The sequence below is a fragment of the Ostrinia furnacalis genome, unplaced genomic scaffold, assembly GCF_004193835.3.
Source record: "Ostrinia furnacalis isolate ACB-3 unplaced genomic scaffold, ASM419383v2 OfSCF0963, whole genome shotgun sequence".
NCBI classification, from domain to species: domain Eukaryota; kingdom Metazoa; phylum Arthropoda; class Insecta; order Lepidoptera; family Crambidae; genus Ostrinia; species Ostrinia furnacalis.
In genome coordinates this window covers 354,841-371,070 of record NW_021131202.1, presented here as the reverse complement: position 1 = coordinate 371,070, position 16,230 = coordinate 354,841, and the positions used below count along the sequence as shown (strand labels likewise).

Here is a 16,230-nt window from a genome sequence, read left to right as displayed (position 1 = left end):
ATATTTGGTGCTCATTTCTTTTATATTTGAGGACCAACAAGTAACGATCAGATATAATTTTTACATCTCAAATTTTTTTTGCGTAGTTCAAAAGAGGTTAAAATATCGATCGATTTCATTTATTTTATGTCTCAAAGAAAGAGGATCAATCATTAAAATAGATGACCATTTAGATTTTTTTATTTGCCGTTTTTGCTAATTTAAAAAGATCATTTAAATACATGCCATTTTTTTTTACTACGAAATAGACGTCGTAGGATTGTAATATTTTTTTGCCTTATTAGTTATCATAGCAGTAACCATCAAAAAAAATTTCGTGCTTCTAGCATCAATGTCCATGTTTTATTAAATCGGGACCACCGTGCGCCGATTCGATTTGGCCGATTCTTCATACAATTTAAAATCGGGCACAACTATCGGCCAACTAAAAATCAACGGTGTGCGCCTACTCTAAAATGAAAAGAGACAAAACAATGTTTTAATTAAACTGAGTTGGGACTAAACTTTTATGAATATGGGGGTGAAGCTTTCATTTTTAGAATAAATTTGAATTTAGCTAGGATCATTATGAAATTGTATTATTGGTCAGTCGAGCACTTTTTGATTGGGTTTTCATTATTGTTGCGCGTACCGTAAGACAACTGACTTAGTTTCACAAGGTCTTCCACAGCATGAATCTCAATGTGTCCAAAGTTTGTTAATTTTGTGTAATTACAAAATACTCAATCTGGATGATGCGGAATAAACTTATTGCGTCACAAATCTGTGTTTGACTTAAAAAAACCTTTTGCCCAAAAACAATAATCGCTGAACCGATCCCGATAAACTTAAGTTAATGGAAAACGATTATAATAATTATGATTTATGGATAAATCAATAAAAGCTAGGAGATTATTAAAATATTTATTAAAAACCTACACTGTTCATTTACATACACTGCGACATGGTTTCTTTTGATTTAGTTATAAAATAATATACGCTACTATTAATTAATTTCCATTCATGCATCATAGTAGCATACATTATTTTCAAATCCTCCTCCATGGGTCTCACTCACGACATACGAAATTGAGACAACTTCAGTATCTTCTAATGATATTAAATAATGACTTCAATATACACTTCAGTTATTAGAAAAAACACTTTCTTCAGTCCACTGAGAGCTGTTCATTCGCGTAATCATAAATGTCATTTAAATGCGGATAATATCGTAACTATTACAAATAAGTTGTGCCGAGATCTGATGATTGGATCGTCTGTTTGACGACAGACTGCAAAATAGGCAAAGCGCTTATCTCACGGTACTTGTTTTTTTTTATGATGTTACATGAAATGCCGATGATTTTGTAAACAGGCGTCGCCGGTCAAAGAAATAAACCTGACCGAATTTAATAATTTTAGACACTTTTAGAATGTTTGTCTGGGTTTTAGATCAGGGAGGCACAGCCTTACTTGGACCAGGGGCTACTCGGGCAGAATATGAGCTAAAAGCGGGCCGCAGAAAATAAAAACAACTGAATAAAGGTTCAGGTTGTTGTAATTTCTTATTTTTATTAGATCGGTGGCGGGTCGCATCAACATGCACAGGGGCCACATGCGGCCCGCGGTTTATGCATCCCTGTTTTAGATTCATAATTTGACCCGGTAGGTAGCGCTGCGATAGAGTCCCAGGAATATTTTTTAACATTCGGTCTACAACATGTTGTTTCTCAACCACAAACGCCATCACATTATTTGTCGAATTCTTTACCGTGGTGTCGTGATTAAATCAAATGAACTCGAAACTAATTCATGAAATTAATACAAATTCATTCGATTATCGATTGACGCGCTTACACATTTGTTGTTTTTACATTGAGGTTGCAATCGTTTACGATATTAGAGTCCGCCTAAAAGAACAGACCGCGCATGCGCCGGCCCATACCTTGCCTGTCGTAGAGCACGTTGAACCTGTTCACTAGCTGGTTGATGGCGTTGCAGCCTTTGGTGATTGTGCCTAGGTACGTCATTAGAGCGACGTCGTTGCATTGCTGTAACAAACAATGGTGTGAGGTTTCACATTTGTGTTGTATATGGATGGATGAATTTAGTGTGAGTATCACTTAAGTACATAAATAAAAGTTGCAATAAGTCATAGGGGACTAGGGAATCGCAGGATAATTAAATAAGCTGGATAAAATAACCTTGTTTCAAGTAACTTACATATCCACCAAGCAGATGTAATAAGCCATTGTCAAGGTGGAGGATCTGATGACTAGGCTTGATAGCAAATAATTTAAGCTAGATTACAGTTATCATTAGATATCATTGATGAACTGTATTCTATCAAGCTCAAGCTGAAGACAGGATGCTGAGGAAATAGCATGTATTGGTCATAGCTGGGCATTAACTCGTTAATCGTTTATTAACGAAGTTAACATTTCTATTAACGGATTAACTTTTAAGTTAACTTTAAAAAATGTTAACGGACTCGTTAACTTCCGTTAAATTATCCTAAGTCCGTGAATCGTAATACAGTACCTACTATTTACCAAAAATATACAGCAGGCACGCTGAAAACCGCGTTCTGACAAGTATGTTCGGGCTTCCAGAACTTCCAGAACCCAAAACAACAGTTTTTGTAACCAGATCACTAACGAAACGGTATAAAAAACGATATTTTTTATTTATTTATTTACAAGCTTTATATTGACTTCACTTGTTAGTATATGTGGGACAAATCTTGCAACTGAATTTATGACCAGTTTTCTTCAATCGATTGAGCTGAAATTTGTTATACTTATGTAAGTACGATGACAATGCAATGTTATGGTACTATTGAGCTGGTCTAATGGTGGAGTCAGGAGGTGGCCATAGGAACTCCTAAATGAAACGGCGGAATCGCATCGAATTTGGGTTCGTTGGATTTGTACCTTTTCGAGCACTTTAGTACTAGATGATATCCAGGGGTCTGATGATGGCGTCAGGAGGTGGCCATAGGAATTCCTAAACGAAACGGTGGAAACTTATCGAGTTTGGGTTTGTTGGATTTGTCTTTTCGAGCACTTTGGTGCTAAATTGTACTGTAATTGAACCAAGGCTCTGAGATTGAGACACTAATAATAAAAATAAAATTATAATATTAAAAAACTTTTTTAAAAACAAGGTTTTATTCTGAAATGCAGTTGTACTAAAACGAAAAAAATAATTGTACTTATGCAATATTCAAATAATTTCGAAAGCTTGCAGCGCAAACATAAAAGAGGAATAAATTCCATGCGCGTTACAAGCTTTCGAAATTATTTGAACCGTGCATATTTTTTTTTTCGTTTTATTATTATCATGTGTTAACGGATTAACGATTAACGTTAACTTGCGTTAAATCTTGCGAAATATAACGTTTTAACGTTTAACGAAGTTAATTTTTTTATTAACGGTTTAACGATTAACGAAGTTAACTATTTGATTAACGGTGCCCAGCTATGGTATTGGTGTAGGCATGTGTGTAGCATATTATAATGTCCAGCAGCAGCAGTGTATGATAACTAGGCCAAATAGAAGCAAGCACTTTTCTCTAAAAATTCAAGAAAAATTTGTTGATATTGTATAACAAAAAAGCACCACTTAAAGTTAAGGTGATGCAACTCAACCTACATGAAACACTTACATTATAAAAGTGTGTGCGGAACTGCTGTGACGTCAGCAGCGGCAGCCTGTTGGACAGCGCGCGCGCCTCTCGCAGCAAGCCTGGGCGCGGTGGCAGAACGCCGTCACGGATCGCACGCACCGTTGCCAAAACTGCCCGCACGCGGGACACTAACATCTTGATAGCTGAGCGCTGCGCTGTTAGATGCTCAGCCACTGGAATTTGAGCCTTGTGTTATTTGATTTTAAAGACGAATTTTAGGTATGGATTTAAAATACTTTAGGAGTTAGCTATGATCTATGATTGACTGCAAGCAAAACCCTGAAGGTTTTTTTTGTTATATGATTTTAAAGATGAATTTTAGGTGTGGATTTAAAATAGTTTAGGAGTTACCTATGATCTATGATTGACTGCAAGCAAAAGCCCTGAAGATTTTTTTTTGTGATTGTATTGCCTAAATGCATCAAATCTAAAAAGAACTTGTGGCAATCCTAGAAGGGAGAAATTGCTACAATAGGACTTGGATAAAAATGTAAAGAAATAATTATGTTGAATGGTGAACAAAAGTACCAAAGTAGACACTATTTAGTGATCCTTTGATTTGGTCACTAACCCAACAATCATTGGTATGACTATAGAAAGGTTCAGAAATATGAGTTACATCATTCACAGCAGCTGTGAGTCAAGAATATTATTGAGCTCTCAGATAATTATTTGTTGTCCACAGATCATGATAAACTGGAGCTCTTAAAAAAACACAGTTGATACAGCTTTCTTAAAATAAATAAAGTCAAAATCTAAATAATGAAACTGCTCAACTATCTTTTGCTGCACATCAGGCGATTATCACACTGCGCCGCGATCCGCGCGCAGACGCGTTGTCAGTGTGTTGTGCCGCGCGTGTTTTCTATACAAACTGAGGTACTTGCGCAGCGGAGCGCGGCGCAGTGTGATAATCGCCTAACACATGGAAACAGTTTTTATGAAGTAATTCTATTTTTCATGTAATAAAGGAAAGTATATTTATTTACCTAAACTATTTAGAGCAGCTTCACCAGATGACACTCTAGCCACATGGTCCACACCAATTCTTTCAGCTTCTTCCGCTGCCAATGTGTATGTGAGAGGGGCCAACAACATGGTCGCTCTGCCATTAACAACATCTATCACAGATTCATACAGCACCACTGGTAGTTGCTGAAAAATAAAATAGGACAAATGTTAGTTTTTTTTTTATCAAGTAAATTGATAACTTCACAGAACAAATTGCTCATAGTCCTGGAGCTGTTAGCAAAAACATACAGAAAAAAAAAGAAAAGAAAAATTGAGATTTAAATACTTTTTACAGAGTACTGACCTCCCCATTTCTTCCTGAGGGGTTGAGCATAAGCATCACAGGACACTCATTGATGTCACAGATCTGTCGGTGAACTGCTATGTCTCGCTCAGTGGGAGTCTCTCCAGTGGTATACCAGCCCAGGAAATCCATGTCAGAAAATACTTGCTTGACTAAAAAGAAACAGATTAAAAATGAGTATCCAAATCTGTAAAAATATTTTTCAGATCTATCTTAGTAAAAAATACTTACACTGTTCTTCTTTTAAGTTGTAATAATCCCTATCTATAATGATGTCTCCTTCAATAACACTAAATACTAATTCAAAAGAGTTCATAACTTCTATGTTTCTGCCTTTCTGTTTGCCAATAAGTGCTCCAATAACTGAAAAAGAGAAAAAAAACTTATATATCTGCTTTCTACAGTCATCAACTTTGTAGTAGGTACCTCAGTTAAATTAGTAATTATAAATCAATTAATTAAATAAAGTTTTATATGATACCTGTTTGTGGTGAACCTTCTTGTGCTCTCAACCTCGTCCAATGCTCGGACACATTCATAATGACCAACGGGTGGAGCGAAACTGTCACCGAGCCAGTTGTCGCGGTGGTGACCACCACACTCTTGGCTCCACCACCACCAACACCGCTGGGGATAGCAGGTGCTGCCGGGGATGTTGGGTTAGGAGCATCTACTGGCGGTCCCGAAGACGCACTCTCTACTTCCACTTCCATTTCAAAATCAATTCTGTCAGCGCTCGACATTTTGCAATTAATTCCTTAAATCTTCACGTAAACAAATTAAATGCGACGTGCTGCTTATTTTTACACAAAACAAAAAATATTTTTTTGTCACACAACCACAAAAATATTTTTTCGCGATGACATTGACAATATTGACATTTTTGACAAATTTGTCAATTTTAATTTTAACCATAGATATTTCTCTTATTTTGGTCTTATAAAAATAGGCTAAGGTCAGAGCTATTCTGCCTAATAATTAGTTATCAACCAATTAAATGACTGCCCCATTGTTGTGGTGTTGCCCCATGCAAGGTAGAACAATCCGAATAATAATCTTCAAGAAGAAAACCTACAGCTTTAGAAAACTAAACACCACGCGTCGACGCTGGACTTCAAGACGTGCTCATGATTTAAAATTTAAACGACTGCAACAAAGTATTTTCGGTATATCAAATTATGTACTCTTTGACGATAAACGTCATTAAATAAAAAAAGTAAAAAATTGTCTATGGAAGTTTCGATAAGTCCACACCAGTCGATTTTGTCGTTTTTCTCGTCTGTAGATCAATTTTTTGGTTAATAATTTTAATACCACTAAAAAGTGATGACACAAGCAAAGATCAGCGTGTTTTGTACAGTATAGACATCCATACAACTTTGTGCTATATCTGTATAATTGGGAAAACGGCAACTGTAAAAATATTGAAGACAGTGCAATTCAAAGTCAGGTCAGCAGTTCCCTATTTTATAATATTTTGGCATGGCATCAACAGTAGCTAAAGCAGTCGGAGTGATCAAAGATGTTTCACCATTGTATTATAGGATTTTGTCAAAATTCCCTCAAAACTTTACGTTTTGTTTTGCATACGGGTCGGCCGTAAAACCTCAAATTGGCAACCAAAAGAAACACAACATGATTGATTTGATCTACTGCGTCGAAAACTCTCATCGATGGCACGGAGCGAACATCGAAATGAACCCGTCTCATTATTCTGCTCTTCGGTACCTTGGCAAAGGCTTCATTGCAAGATTCCAAGAAAATTGGGGTGCCAAAGTTTATTTTAACACTTTAGTTGAAATGAAAGAAGAAAATGTCACAATCAAGTATGGTGTAATCTCACAGAAAGATCTGATAGCTGATCTTCTTGATTGGAATGATTTATATCTATCAGGTCGTCTCCATAAACCAGTGGAGATTATCAAACAAACCAACAGCTCGCAGTTGCAGAATGCCTTGCAATGCAACCTAAGATCAGCTGTTCACACCGCACTACTTATTCTACCCGAATCATTTTCTGAATATGACTTCTATTTTGCCATTTCTAACTTGAGTTACGCTGGAGATTTTAGAATGACGTTTGGAGAGAATAAGAATAAAGTCAGAAATATAGTGCAGCCACAACTATTGAATTTTAGGGAATTGTACATACCTATCCTGCAACAGTTTCACACGTATGTGGATTTTCCTACTGGAGATGCACAATGCCACCAGGACATTCATCCAGAGACCAAATTACATCATTTGATGCAACTGCCCATGGTGCCTCAACAGAGGATAGTGAAATTCTGGAACCATGGAGGTCTGCAACAGGATATGGAAGATGTTCTCCGAGCTGTTGCTTACGACATTGATTGTGCGGTGATTCTGAGACAAATACTCAAAGACTTGGTATGGCAATCCAGTGTGAGGCAATCTTTGAAAGGAATAATGACGGCGGGAGTGATAAAATCAATCCGTTACAGTGCTAAGAAAATAGCAAAAATGTTTTAATTCTATTATATTGTATATAAATAAACCTAACCCTAAGTCACTTGTACAAAATAAAGTTAGTATTTAAATAAAAAATTTTTTTGATTCAATACTGATATCCTTTTTTCTTTTTTTTAGGTTGGAAAATGCTTTCAGACGAATCTAGCAGTGATTCAGAAACTGGTAGATTTAAATGCAGATCCAAACCTCAAGATGATTCAAATAAAAGTAGGCGCAATGAAGATAGTACACGATCAGTAAGAGGCAGGCCTGAAAATGAAAGGTTTAGTAGGGATTTTGAAAAATCCAGAAATGAAAGGGATCGTTTTGATAAACATGCTAGAGATCGTGATAGGAGTAGGTACTCCAGAAACTCACCAAGTAGAAGGAACTCGCCAGGTAGAAGAAGACATTCACCGATTAGAAGAACCTCGCCTGCTAGAAGAAGTTCTCCTGTAAGAAGAAGCCCACTGGTAAAAAGAAGCTCACCAACCCGGAGAACTTCCCCAGCCAAAAGAATATCGCCAGTTAGAAGAAGAAATTCTAGAGAAGATAGACGATCACATGAAAGACCCAGACATGAGGTAGATTCAAGAAGTAGAGCTAAACCTCTAGAAAGAGGTGATAGCCGAGAAAAAAGTAAACTTTCCAGACCACGAACTGCAAGATCACCTGAACGCAAACGAGACATGAAGGAGGAAATCTTGCGTAATATTACTGTTGAAGACAAATATCCTGAAAAAGTTGGTAGATCAATAGATTTAGAATCAATATCTCCTGACCATAGAAGTAAAAGATCAGAAATTTATAGACCTCCTGCTACAGAATCAAGGAAAAGAAAGAGCGAGAGTCCTATAATTGTGGAAGAACATAGTGATCCGTCAGATGAAGTGCAACCAGGCTCTTACTACAGCTTAATCCCTGCTGTGGTCAAAGAAAAATCCGAAGAGTCAAGCGAAATAGACTCTTCTGATGATGAAAAACTCAGAGCTAAGCTTTTAAATTTAGAAAAAGAACTGCATAAATCAAAAAGGAAAAAGCACAAAAAGAAACACAAGAAAAGGCACTCAAAGTCTGGCAAAGAAAGTGAGCAAGATACAGCCACAGTTGAAGTAAGCAGCACCACTGATATTCCTAGTAACACTAAAGCTGAGGAGCTTAACAGTGTGCCAGAAGTGTCTTCGACTCAAAAGAATAGTCAGAAAGAAAGTGGTGAAGAGGGGGAAATTATAAGCGATGATGACTCCCAGGAGCAGTATGAGATAGACCCAAATGACTTAAGACATAAGTTGAAACGGTCAGTGCACAAATCAGATAGTAAGAGGGATGTATGTGGACCAGCCTTGCCTCCACATTTGGATAAACATTCAAGGTCAAAGTCTCCAGTTTTGGAAGGACCAGCTTTACCTCCTCACTTGGACAGGAAACCAAAACATATAGGTAATCCTATTCATACAATTTTGTTCTTTTACATACTTCATTTTAACTAGGGACAAGTCTAATGTTCTTTTAAATTTTCAGGGCCGTCAATTCCAGAGAATATGAGGAAAGTGCTCTCAGAGAGAGATCCTCAAGAATATGTGAGTTCTGATGAAGATATGGGAATTGGACCCCTTCCTTCAGGATCAGAGGAGAAATGGTCGGATGCTCATCGTCATCTTGAAGAGAGAGCTCTGGACATGAAGATAAGGAAGATGGAGGGCCACTCATTGGACAGATCTAATGTGAAGTCCAGAGAACAATGGATGTTGGAGTTGCCAGAAGGGAAAGCTAAATACCTTGGCTTGGAGGCACGCAGCTTCAGGGCCAAAGAGGGACCTGATATGTCAGATAGGTAAGAAATTTTGGAATATTTTAGCCACTGTTTATGGAGCTGTTGAGTATTTCTACCAATTTAGAAGGGTATTCCACTGTAAAAATAATGTATTGTGTTGTTTACCTTTCCAATATAAAATTAATTTAATTAATTATTTAAAAAGCCTGCATTTCATCACTAGTGGCATACTCATCACCTAGCATGTTTCAGATCTAGTTGGACCGACACCCCTGAAGAAAAGGCGCGTAAAGCCGCCGGCATAGCCAAGGAAGAGGACTCCGACGCCGCCCTGCAGAGGGAAGCCAGGGCCCGCGCCATCTCCAGCAGAGATGAGCAGCAGGAGATGGCAGTCAAGTAAGTTACAATGACTAAATAATATAACTTTAAAAAAATACTATGAAAAAAGAAGATCTTTCTTATTCTGCTGAACTTTAAAATAGAACATAAACAATTTAATAATTTGTGCGTTATTATTCTTATTCCTAAACCAGCTTTTGCCCGCGGCTTCACCCGCGTGAAATTTAGTTTGTCACAGATCGTCATAAATTATAGCCTATATGTTATTCTGGGTTATAAACAATAATACTGCAAAGTTTCATCAAAATCCGTTCCGTAGTTTTTGCGTGAAAGAGTAACAAACATCCAGACATCCACACAAACTTTCGCATTTATAATATTAGTAGGATTAAGAGAGCATTGATTTATTTAATATTATTTTTATAGGAAACACAAAAAGAAGCATAAAAGAGATGAAAGTTTATTGGATATGCATCAAAAGAAGTTGAAGAAGAAGAAAAAGGTATGTTTAAAAATCACCTAATTCTACTGATAGTTTACATTAATGACTCATTGTGCCTCTAACATAAAATTGTGTATTTCAGAAGGATGAAAAAGATGACGAAAAGAAAGAACGTCGTCCCTTCAGCCGTGACGTAGATCTGCAGGTGAACAGATTCGACGAGGCTCAGAAGCGGTCTATAATCAAGAAGGCACAAGGTTTGGACTCCCGATTTTCACGCGGCGAAGCAAAATACCTGTAAAATGTAGGGCGAAAGCAGATGATGGATATTGTACCAACTAAGCAACGGCTTGTTTGATTCCATAGACAGCGTGTGTTGCCTAATATAAGCTTCTATTGTGAAATTGACTTGATTAAATTTCAACATTTAGATTTTATTATCCTATTATTGTCGTTTTAAGGGGCCGTCCATAAATTACGTCATCGATTTTTTCAGATTTTTGACCCCCCCCCCCCCTACAATCATCCTATCGTCATTTTTTAATGACCCCCCCCCCCCTTCTCCCAAAATTGACGTCATTACCAGTTTGACAAAATTAAAACACTTGGTTATAGAATCACCTTATATTTTATTTTTTTAATAGATAGAGTGATTCTTAAGGAAGGTTTATATGTATAATACTGTAAGTACCACGGGCGAAGCCGGGGCGGGCAGCTAGTATTATATGTAATACTAGCGGCCGCCCGCAACTTCGTACGCGTGGATCCCGTTTCATCCCCTTTCATCTATCACGCGGTTTAGATTTTTTCATACAAATGTTTTTTCCCGCTAACTCCCGTTTCCGTGGGAATTTTGCAATATCCTGTTGTAACTAAGCTTTAAGTTTACTAAGATACCTGCATGCCAAATTTCAAGCGTCAAACTTAAGCGGTTTAGTATTTTCATATAAAAGATTTTTCCCGCTAATTCCCGTTCCCGTGGGAATTCCTAAGTATCCTATAACCTGCCCAGGAGTAAACCCCCCCCCCTAATTTAGAATGACGTAATATATGGACGGCCCCTAATAATAAACTGACTAATATACAACAAGCAATAATTCGTTTGTCTCGAATATGTGTAAAGAAATATAAAAATACAACAAGCTATCCGTCCTCTGCTTAGAGCCGCGAGCTTCAGCCAGTAGAATAGTTAAGTCAGTAAATGCTGTCTTTTATGTAGATTTTATGTAATTAATTAAGATATAGCTCATACCCCTCAAATAGGATCTCGAATGTACACCGCAATAACGTATTTACGAGAAGATTGGACGCAGGAAAGATATTATAAATAGTTTTTGGTAATAGAATCAGTCAGTCGACGAATGAAATTTTTTGGCTCGTTTTATGAAACGACACTTAAATATAATTTTATTTCAAGTGAGAGCAGAAATTCAAGGTTTTCATGCTTAAAAAGCAATAATGTCTCAATTCGCTTCGTGTTTAATTTTGAGATAGATATTGATTCTCAATTGTCTGTTTGTTGAATTTCAATATCTAGGCCAAATACAGGCTAGAATCTTTTCTCGAGTGTAGATTCAAACTTGAGTATCGTTTCATCTAATAAATTACGGGCCTATATTAAGACTTAGTTAATTATGATTATACGAATACGCTGGTAACGTAGTAATCGTTATGGCTTTTTACATGATTATTATCTAATGCAATACAAAATTAAAGGCGTATTAACGCTAAAGGGAGAAAAACAGAACAATAGTCATAGCGACTAAAAAAGTATTTTAATACTATGTTTCGAACAGTACGCGTCGTAATCTTTTAGCAATGTTTTTATTTTTCCATATTGTTAAAATTAGCCAATAACCGTTCTTGATCGGATCAATGTGATTATTATGATATGAAGCGTATTTTTACTGGTAATTATTGTTACATTGTACAAAATCGTATATACAGAAACATGAAATGTTGTTCATGTAAATAAACTTCTTCTTAAATTTACTTTCATTTATTTTATTTAAACCAAACTGTCTTTTATCGACCTAAAAAATATTTTAATGAGCTCTTTTCCTAAGGTTGTAGCTATTAGTTAATTGTGCCTCAAATTGCCAAAAAATCGCCTGTTACGAATAGTCTGCTAAATGACAAATTAATTTCAAGTTTTCTGACGTATAATGTATGAAAATAAAACATAAACAATTTCGTTCTTGCATACAATAGTTTATTCAGTCGCGCCTGCTTATTCAGAGCTAATTACATCTAAGAATATAAAACAATCACATCAATGATACGTCATAGCTAAACTACTATTGTAGGCCTCATAATTCCTTTACATGACGGTCTTGGCGTCAATCACGTCTACTGCTGACGTAGCGTTGAGTTTTTCAACTGACGGGCAGATCTTGACCTTGTTGGTTTCGCAGCATAGCGGCTCTTCGGCTGTCATCTCGGCGTAGACCCAGGGTTTGTCGCAGATCTTGTAAAATGCTGACAGCTGCGAAAGAAAGATTTTTATTGAATATTTTTCACACAAAGCGCGCCATTAACAATGTTGTAAAGAACTTATTCTACTTTAGATTAAAGTACCTAGTATGGAGATGGTATGTTTAACCTTTAATCCCAAAACCGGCCAAGTGCGAGTCGGGCTCGCGCACAAAGGGTTCCGTAGCAGCAACAGTTAAATCAACCTATCTCAAAAACTATAAGAGATACTTTGATCAAACCAAAAATCGTTGAAAGAGTTAATTAGCATGCATCACCTCTATTTTTTTTAGAATTTTATACCCCGTAGTTATAAAAATAGAGGGGGGGGGACATACTTTTTACGACTTTGAGAGCTGATATCTCAAAAACCGTTCACTTTAAGAAAAATGTTTTTTAGAAAACTTTATATCATTTTAAAAGACCTTTCCATTGATACCCCACACGGGTATGTACATCGAAAAAAAATTTTCATCCCTCAGTTACATGTATGGGGGGCCCCACCCCCAATTCTTTTTTTTACTATTTAGTGTCATAATTTTGTAGCGGTTCATACAACACATATTCCCATCAAATTTCATCACTGTAGTACTTATAGTTTCCGAGTAAATCGGCTGTGACAGACGGACAGACGGACAGACGGACAGACGGACATGACGAAACTATAAGGGTTCCGTTTTTGCCATTTTGGCTACGGAACCCTAAAAATGTATTACCATGTGAAGGAGACCTTTAAACCTTCCTTAGTAACACAGTGGGAATATAGATCCCACCATATTTTGACACTATTCCGCTATCTTTAGTAATTTGTTATGTGATAATAGTTGATCGTTCGTTGAGGGATTCCGCAGGAAAAAGTTCCAAATAACGGACTTCAGTTGCGATGATTTTACCAAAAAAATACATAACTACCTACCTTCAACTCAGTAGCATCCTTCAGCTTGTTACACAAGATTTCTGGTCCCTTTGCTTTAGTAGCTGTAGCTAGAGCGTTGCACAAGCTCTTGCATGTGTTTCCACCTTCATCGTCACACTTCACGATCAGGCCAGGCGTCTGGGACAGTAGAGGCGCCGCGTCCACTTCTGGGGTCGACGTCGGGAACCCACCGCATGAGCAGTTCCCTTTAGGGCCCTCGTCGACGGCGACTGTTCCGCTGAAAATATAACACGGCATAATTAATTGTCTGCTAGATATACTTTTCCAGATCTTCCTCCCTTGCCCCTAATGCTGTAGATCCAGGCTAGGCAGGCTACACAGGAGTTGCAGCAGTGGGAATGAGAGGTGGAAATAGTCCCTTGCCCGTATCTGTGTCTGCCAGATTTTATCCTTAGATTTCGTCCAAGCATTCTATTCCACTTTTTAAATGCGGTACTATTTGAGACACGGAGAAGTTGTGCTTTTTTTTTGTTTTTTTTATGCAAAACAAGGCGGGTATTTGACCGCAATCGCACCCGATGTTAAGTGGGATGATGCTTCATGATGAAGGTAAAGCTATTAACTAGGAATGTAACTATTTTATTACCTTGGCTTTTCTTCGGCGAGGACCACGGTCAGTCCCACCAACAGGACGATGCAGAGGTCACAGAACATGGCCTTGAACGAGGACATGGTGGTAGCTGTTACTGCCTACGACTGGTAAGGAATATGCTTCGGGGAGAACCTTTATATCGTAGGGGCGATGGCGGTACGGTGTCCATGAGTTATAGTTTTGTAGTACTTTTGTTTTGGTGTTGTATCTTTTATTAATTGGCTCCATGTTCTAGTCTTGTCAATTTTATCGAAAGTTAAATTGTGAGCTGATAGAAGACTCAATAAAATGTATTTCTATTAATCTGTCGCTTTTCGCTACTTATTCTGTCGGACAACAACAACAAAACATACAATCTAAGTCTTGATGTAGGTAAGTATAGGAAGTTGGTGGTGGTACGGACCTGTTTTAGACAGCTCCAGATATTTATTTGGTATGGTGATTGCCATTAAAACTCCCGGTAACTCCCTAAAATGCATCATACATCAATAATTTTATATAAAGTATCCCACTAATTACTGATTCATGGCCACCTCGTTGTAATGAGACTAGTATAGTGTTATGATATGAAGAGTCGCTTGTTGATCGTTGAGCTACTTATACAATAAGTCGTTTCCTCGTCGCGTGTCTTTGTTTTGGTAATCATTCGACACGAACGGGAATCGGTGGAAACCATTCGCTTGTCTGATACGTTAATAGGATTATAAGATTACCTACTAATATTCGTTTGTATAGAGCTCTAACCGAAGATGACCTAACACAGGTATGCACACACGTGGTAATTTTACAAAATATGTCTACCAGAGGAGGACCTGCGTGCGTCCATAGACGTAGCGAATAACTCGGCACTCAGTAGAACATTTTTTTTTTACTATCAAGCTATTTATAGTCAATAAAAACTATGCTAACTGGTCAGTGGTAATCAATTAATATGAAGAAATTAACTGAAGAAGATATTTTATTTGGACACAAATTAAAATGAACATGACATCTGAAAGCTTATTTTATTAAACTATTAAATAGATGCTATCTCATTTTATAACAAAACTTGTTTCTTCATTGTGGAAATCAAGTATGATTTATAATATTACTTAGGTTTTACAATGTAAGGTTAAATTAAAACAATCAAATCTATTAACAATGTTTTATTTCATGTTTACAGGTAAAAATACTGGCAGTCTTTAAAAATAAAGATTGATCATTGTCAATATTTACAATATTCATTACATTCAGGAACTTGTGAAAAATGGTCTGGCGTCATCACAAGACCTAATTTTCTATAGGCACTGATTAGTGATTCATTTGTTTTTATTATTACATCATACAAATATTAAATGAAGTTATAGTTCCAAAATACTGGACTGTCCTGTCGATGACATTGACAGTGGGGCGCCACCGTCAATACCGGATCGCTGGTTCAGATTTTTGCCATATTGGAATCCATATAGTTGAACGATGGTAGCGCCCCCCTGTCATTGAGTTTGGTGGGACAGTTCAGCGTGGGTCATCTATAATAGGGTATTTGACACCACCAATCAATTGACGTACTTTTTAAAACTGTCAAAACGACACTCTCCCATAGATTTTGTACGGCAATACTAGCATGTGACGTCACAATTTTATCAACTCAATGAAACTACTTTTTTCAATTATAATGCAACGAAAAATCGTAATTTACAGGTAATTAAAAATTAATTAAGTTTTTAAGACCAGAAAGAAGTGTCTTTTCAACCGACTTCAAAAAAGGAGGAGGTTCTCAATTCGACCCGTATGTTTTTTTTTTTTTTTTTTCTANTTGATTTTGCTAAAAGTCTGATCTGAGAAAAAATCAAATAGGTAAATTATACATTATTTCTTTATTATTATGTATGATGTACTGTCTTAGGTACGATACAACTACGGATTAAGATCGTTTAGTCAACGCAGCGTTGAAATTGTACAGATAAATGCAGTTTGCGCACTCACTACGCGACGTCAAGCAATAAAAACCTAAAATTCGAACGCCAACTTTTTGCTACAACGCTCTTAATAAAGGACCTCTTCTTCCTTTGAATTTTAGGTATACAAGCTTCAATTTATATAGGATATAATAAACTGTTCAGTTTGTCTCAAAATATGTAGTTGTAAAGCGTTTCACAACTTTACAATGACTCAGTTATGACAAGTTATATTGTTTCGTTTGAATAATAATTATCTGATTTCATACTATTTCTATGCAGT

General features: G+C 36.9%; 4 protein-coding genes across 5 annotated transcripts; 2 read left to right on the top strand and 2 right to left on the bottom strand.

Moving 5' to 3' along the window:
- Positions 1-934: 934 nt before the first annotated feature.
- CSN6 (COP9 signalosome subunit 6) lies at positions 935-5,837 on the bottom strand. The gene is made up of 6 exons (XM_028301643.1): positions 5,464-5,837; positions 5,214-5,345; positions 4,983-5,134; positions 4,657-4,822; positions 3,647-3,840; positions 935-2,030 (listed from the first exon to the last, which is right to left on the bottom strand). Exons 1-6 carry the CDS (start codon positions 5,723-5,725, stop codon positions 1,890-1,892), a joined length of 1,047 nt encoding a protein of 348 aa, XP_028157444.1. The 5' UTR covers positions 5,726-5,837; the 3' UTR covers positions 935-1,889.
- A 387-nt stretch (positions 5,838-6,224) lies between these two features.
- On the top strand, positions 6,225-11,959 carry LOC114350739 (serine/arginine repetitive matrix protein 2). 2 transcript variants are annotated; one of them, XM_028301653.1, is made up of 7 exons: positions 6,225-6,432; positions 7,593-8,894; positions 8,976-9,288; positions 9,481-9,624; positions 9,994-10,069; positions 10,152-10,466; positions 11,072-11,959. In XM_028301653.1, exons 2-6 carry the CDS (start codon positions 7,601-7,603, stop codon positions 10,308-10,310), a joined length of 1,986 nt encoding a protein of 661 aa, XP_028157454.1. In that variant the 5' UTR covers positions 6,225-6,432; positions 7,593-7,600; the 3' UTR covers positions 10,311-10,466; positions 11,072-11,959. The 2 variants fall into 2 exon arrangements, with proteins under 2 accessions (XP_028157454.1, XP_028157453.1); XM_028301652.1 differs by having other exon boundaries at positions 10,152-10,469; positions 11,075-11,959.
- LOC114350740 (phosphatidate cytidylyltransferase, mitochondrial) lies at positions 6,431-7,554 on the top strand. The gene has a single exon (XM_028301654.1). It carries the CDS (start codon positions 6,465-6,467, stop codon positions 7,473-7,475), a length of 1,011 nt encoding a protein of 336 aa, XP_028157455.1. The 5' UTR covers positions 6,431-6,464; the 3' UTR covers positions 7,476-7,554.
- A 157-nt stretch (positions 11,960-12,116) lies between the features above and the next one.
- Positions 12,117-14,489, bottom strand: LOC114350746 (uncharacterized). Its single transcript, XM_028301658.1, has 3 exons — positions 14,005-14,489; positions 13,398-13,635; positions 12,117-12,494 (listed from the first exon to the last, which is right to left on the bottom strand). Exons 1-3 carry the CDS (start codon positions 14,088-14,090, stop codon positions 12,330-12,332), a joined length of 489 nt encoding a protein of 162 aa, XP_028157459.1. The 5' UTR covers positions 14,091-14,489; the 3' UTR covers positions 12,117-12,329.
- Between the last annotated feature and the right edge of the window lie 1,741 nt (positions 14,490-16,230).

What these genes read in the sequence shown, in the direction of transcription:
- CSN6 (XM_028301643.1), bottom strand. Translation starts at nt 5,725, where the DNA reads ATGTCGAGCGCTGACAGAATTGATTTTGAAATGGAAGTGGAAGTAGAG. An exon ending in AGAAGGTTCACCACAAACAG is followed by an intron (nt 5,346 to 5,463) that starts GTATCATATAAA and finishes TCTCTTTTTCAG; the next exon opens with TTATTGGAGCACTTATTGGC. An exon ending in AGCTGCTCTAAATAGTTTAG is followed by an intron (nt 3,841 to 4,656) that starts GTAAATAAATAT and finishes CTCAAATTCCAG; the next exon opens with TGGCTGAGCATCTAACAGCG.
- LOC114350746 (XM_028301658.1), bottom strand. Translation starts at nt 14,090, where the DNA reads ATGTCCTCGTTCAAGGCCATGTTCTGTGACCTCTGCATCGTCCTGTTG. An exon ending in CTCGCCGAAGAAAAGCCAAG is followed by an intron (nt 13,636 to 14,004) that starts GTAATAAAATAG and finishes TTATATTTTCAG; the next exon opens with CGGAACAGTCGCCGTCGACG. An exon ending in AGGATGCTACTGAGTTGAAG is followed by an intron (nt 12,495 to 13,397) that starts GTAGGTAGTTAT and finishes TTTCTTTCGCAG; the next exon opens with CTGTCAGCATTTTACAAGAT.
- LOC114350739 (XM_028301653.1), top strand. Translation starts at nt 7,601, where the DNA reads ATGCTTTCAGACGAATCTAGCAGTGATTCAGAAACTGGTAGATTTAAA. An exon ending in GGACCTGATATGTCAGATAG is followed by an intron (nt 9,289 to 9,480) that starts GTAAGAAATTTT and finishes AGCATGTTTCAG; the next exon opens with ATCTAGTTGGACCGACACCC. An exon ending in CAGCAGGAGATGGCAGTCAA is followed by an intron (nt 9,625 to 9,993) that starts GTAAGTTACAAT and finishes TTATTTTTATAG; the next exon opens with GAAACACAAAAAGAAGCATA.
- LOC114350740 (XM_028301654.1), top strand. Translation starts at nt 6,465, where the DNA reads ATGGCATCAACAGTAGCTAAAGCAGTCGGAGTGATCAAAGATGTTTCA.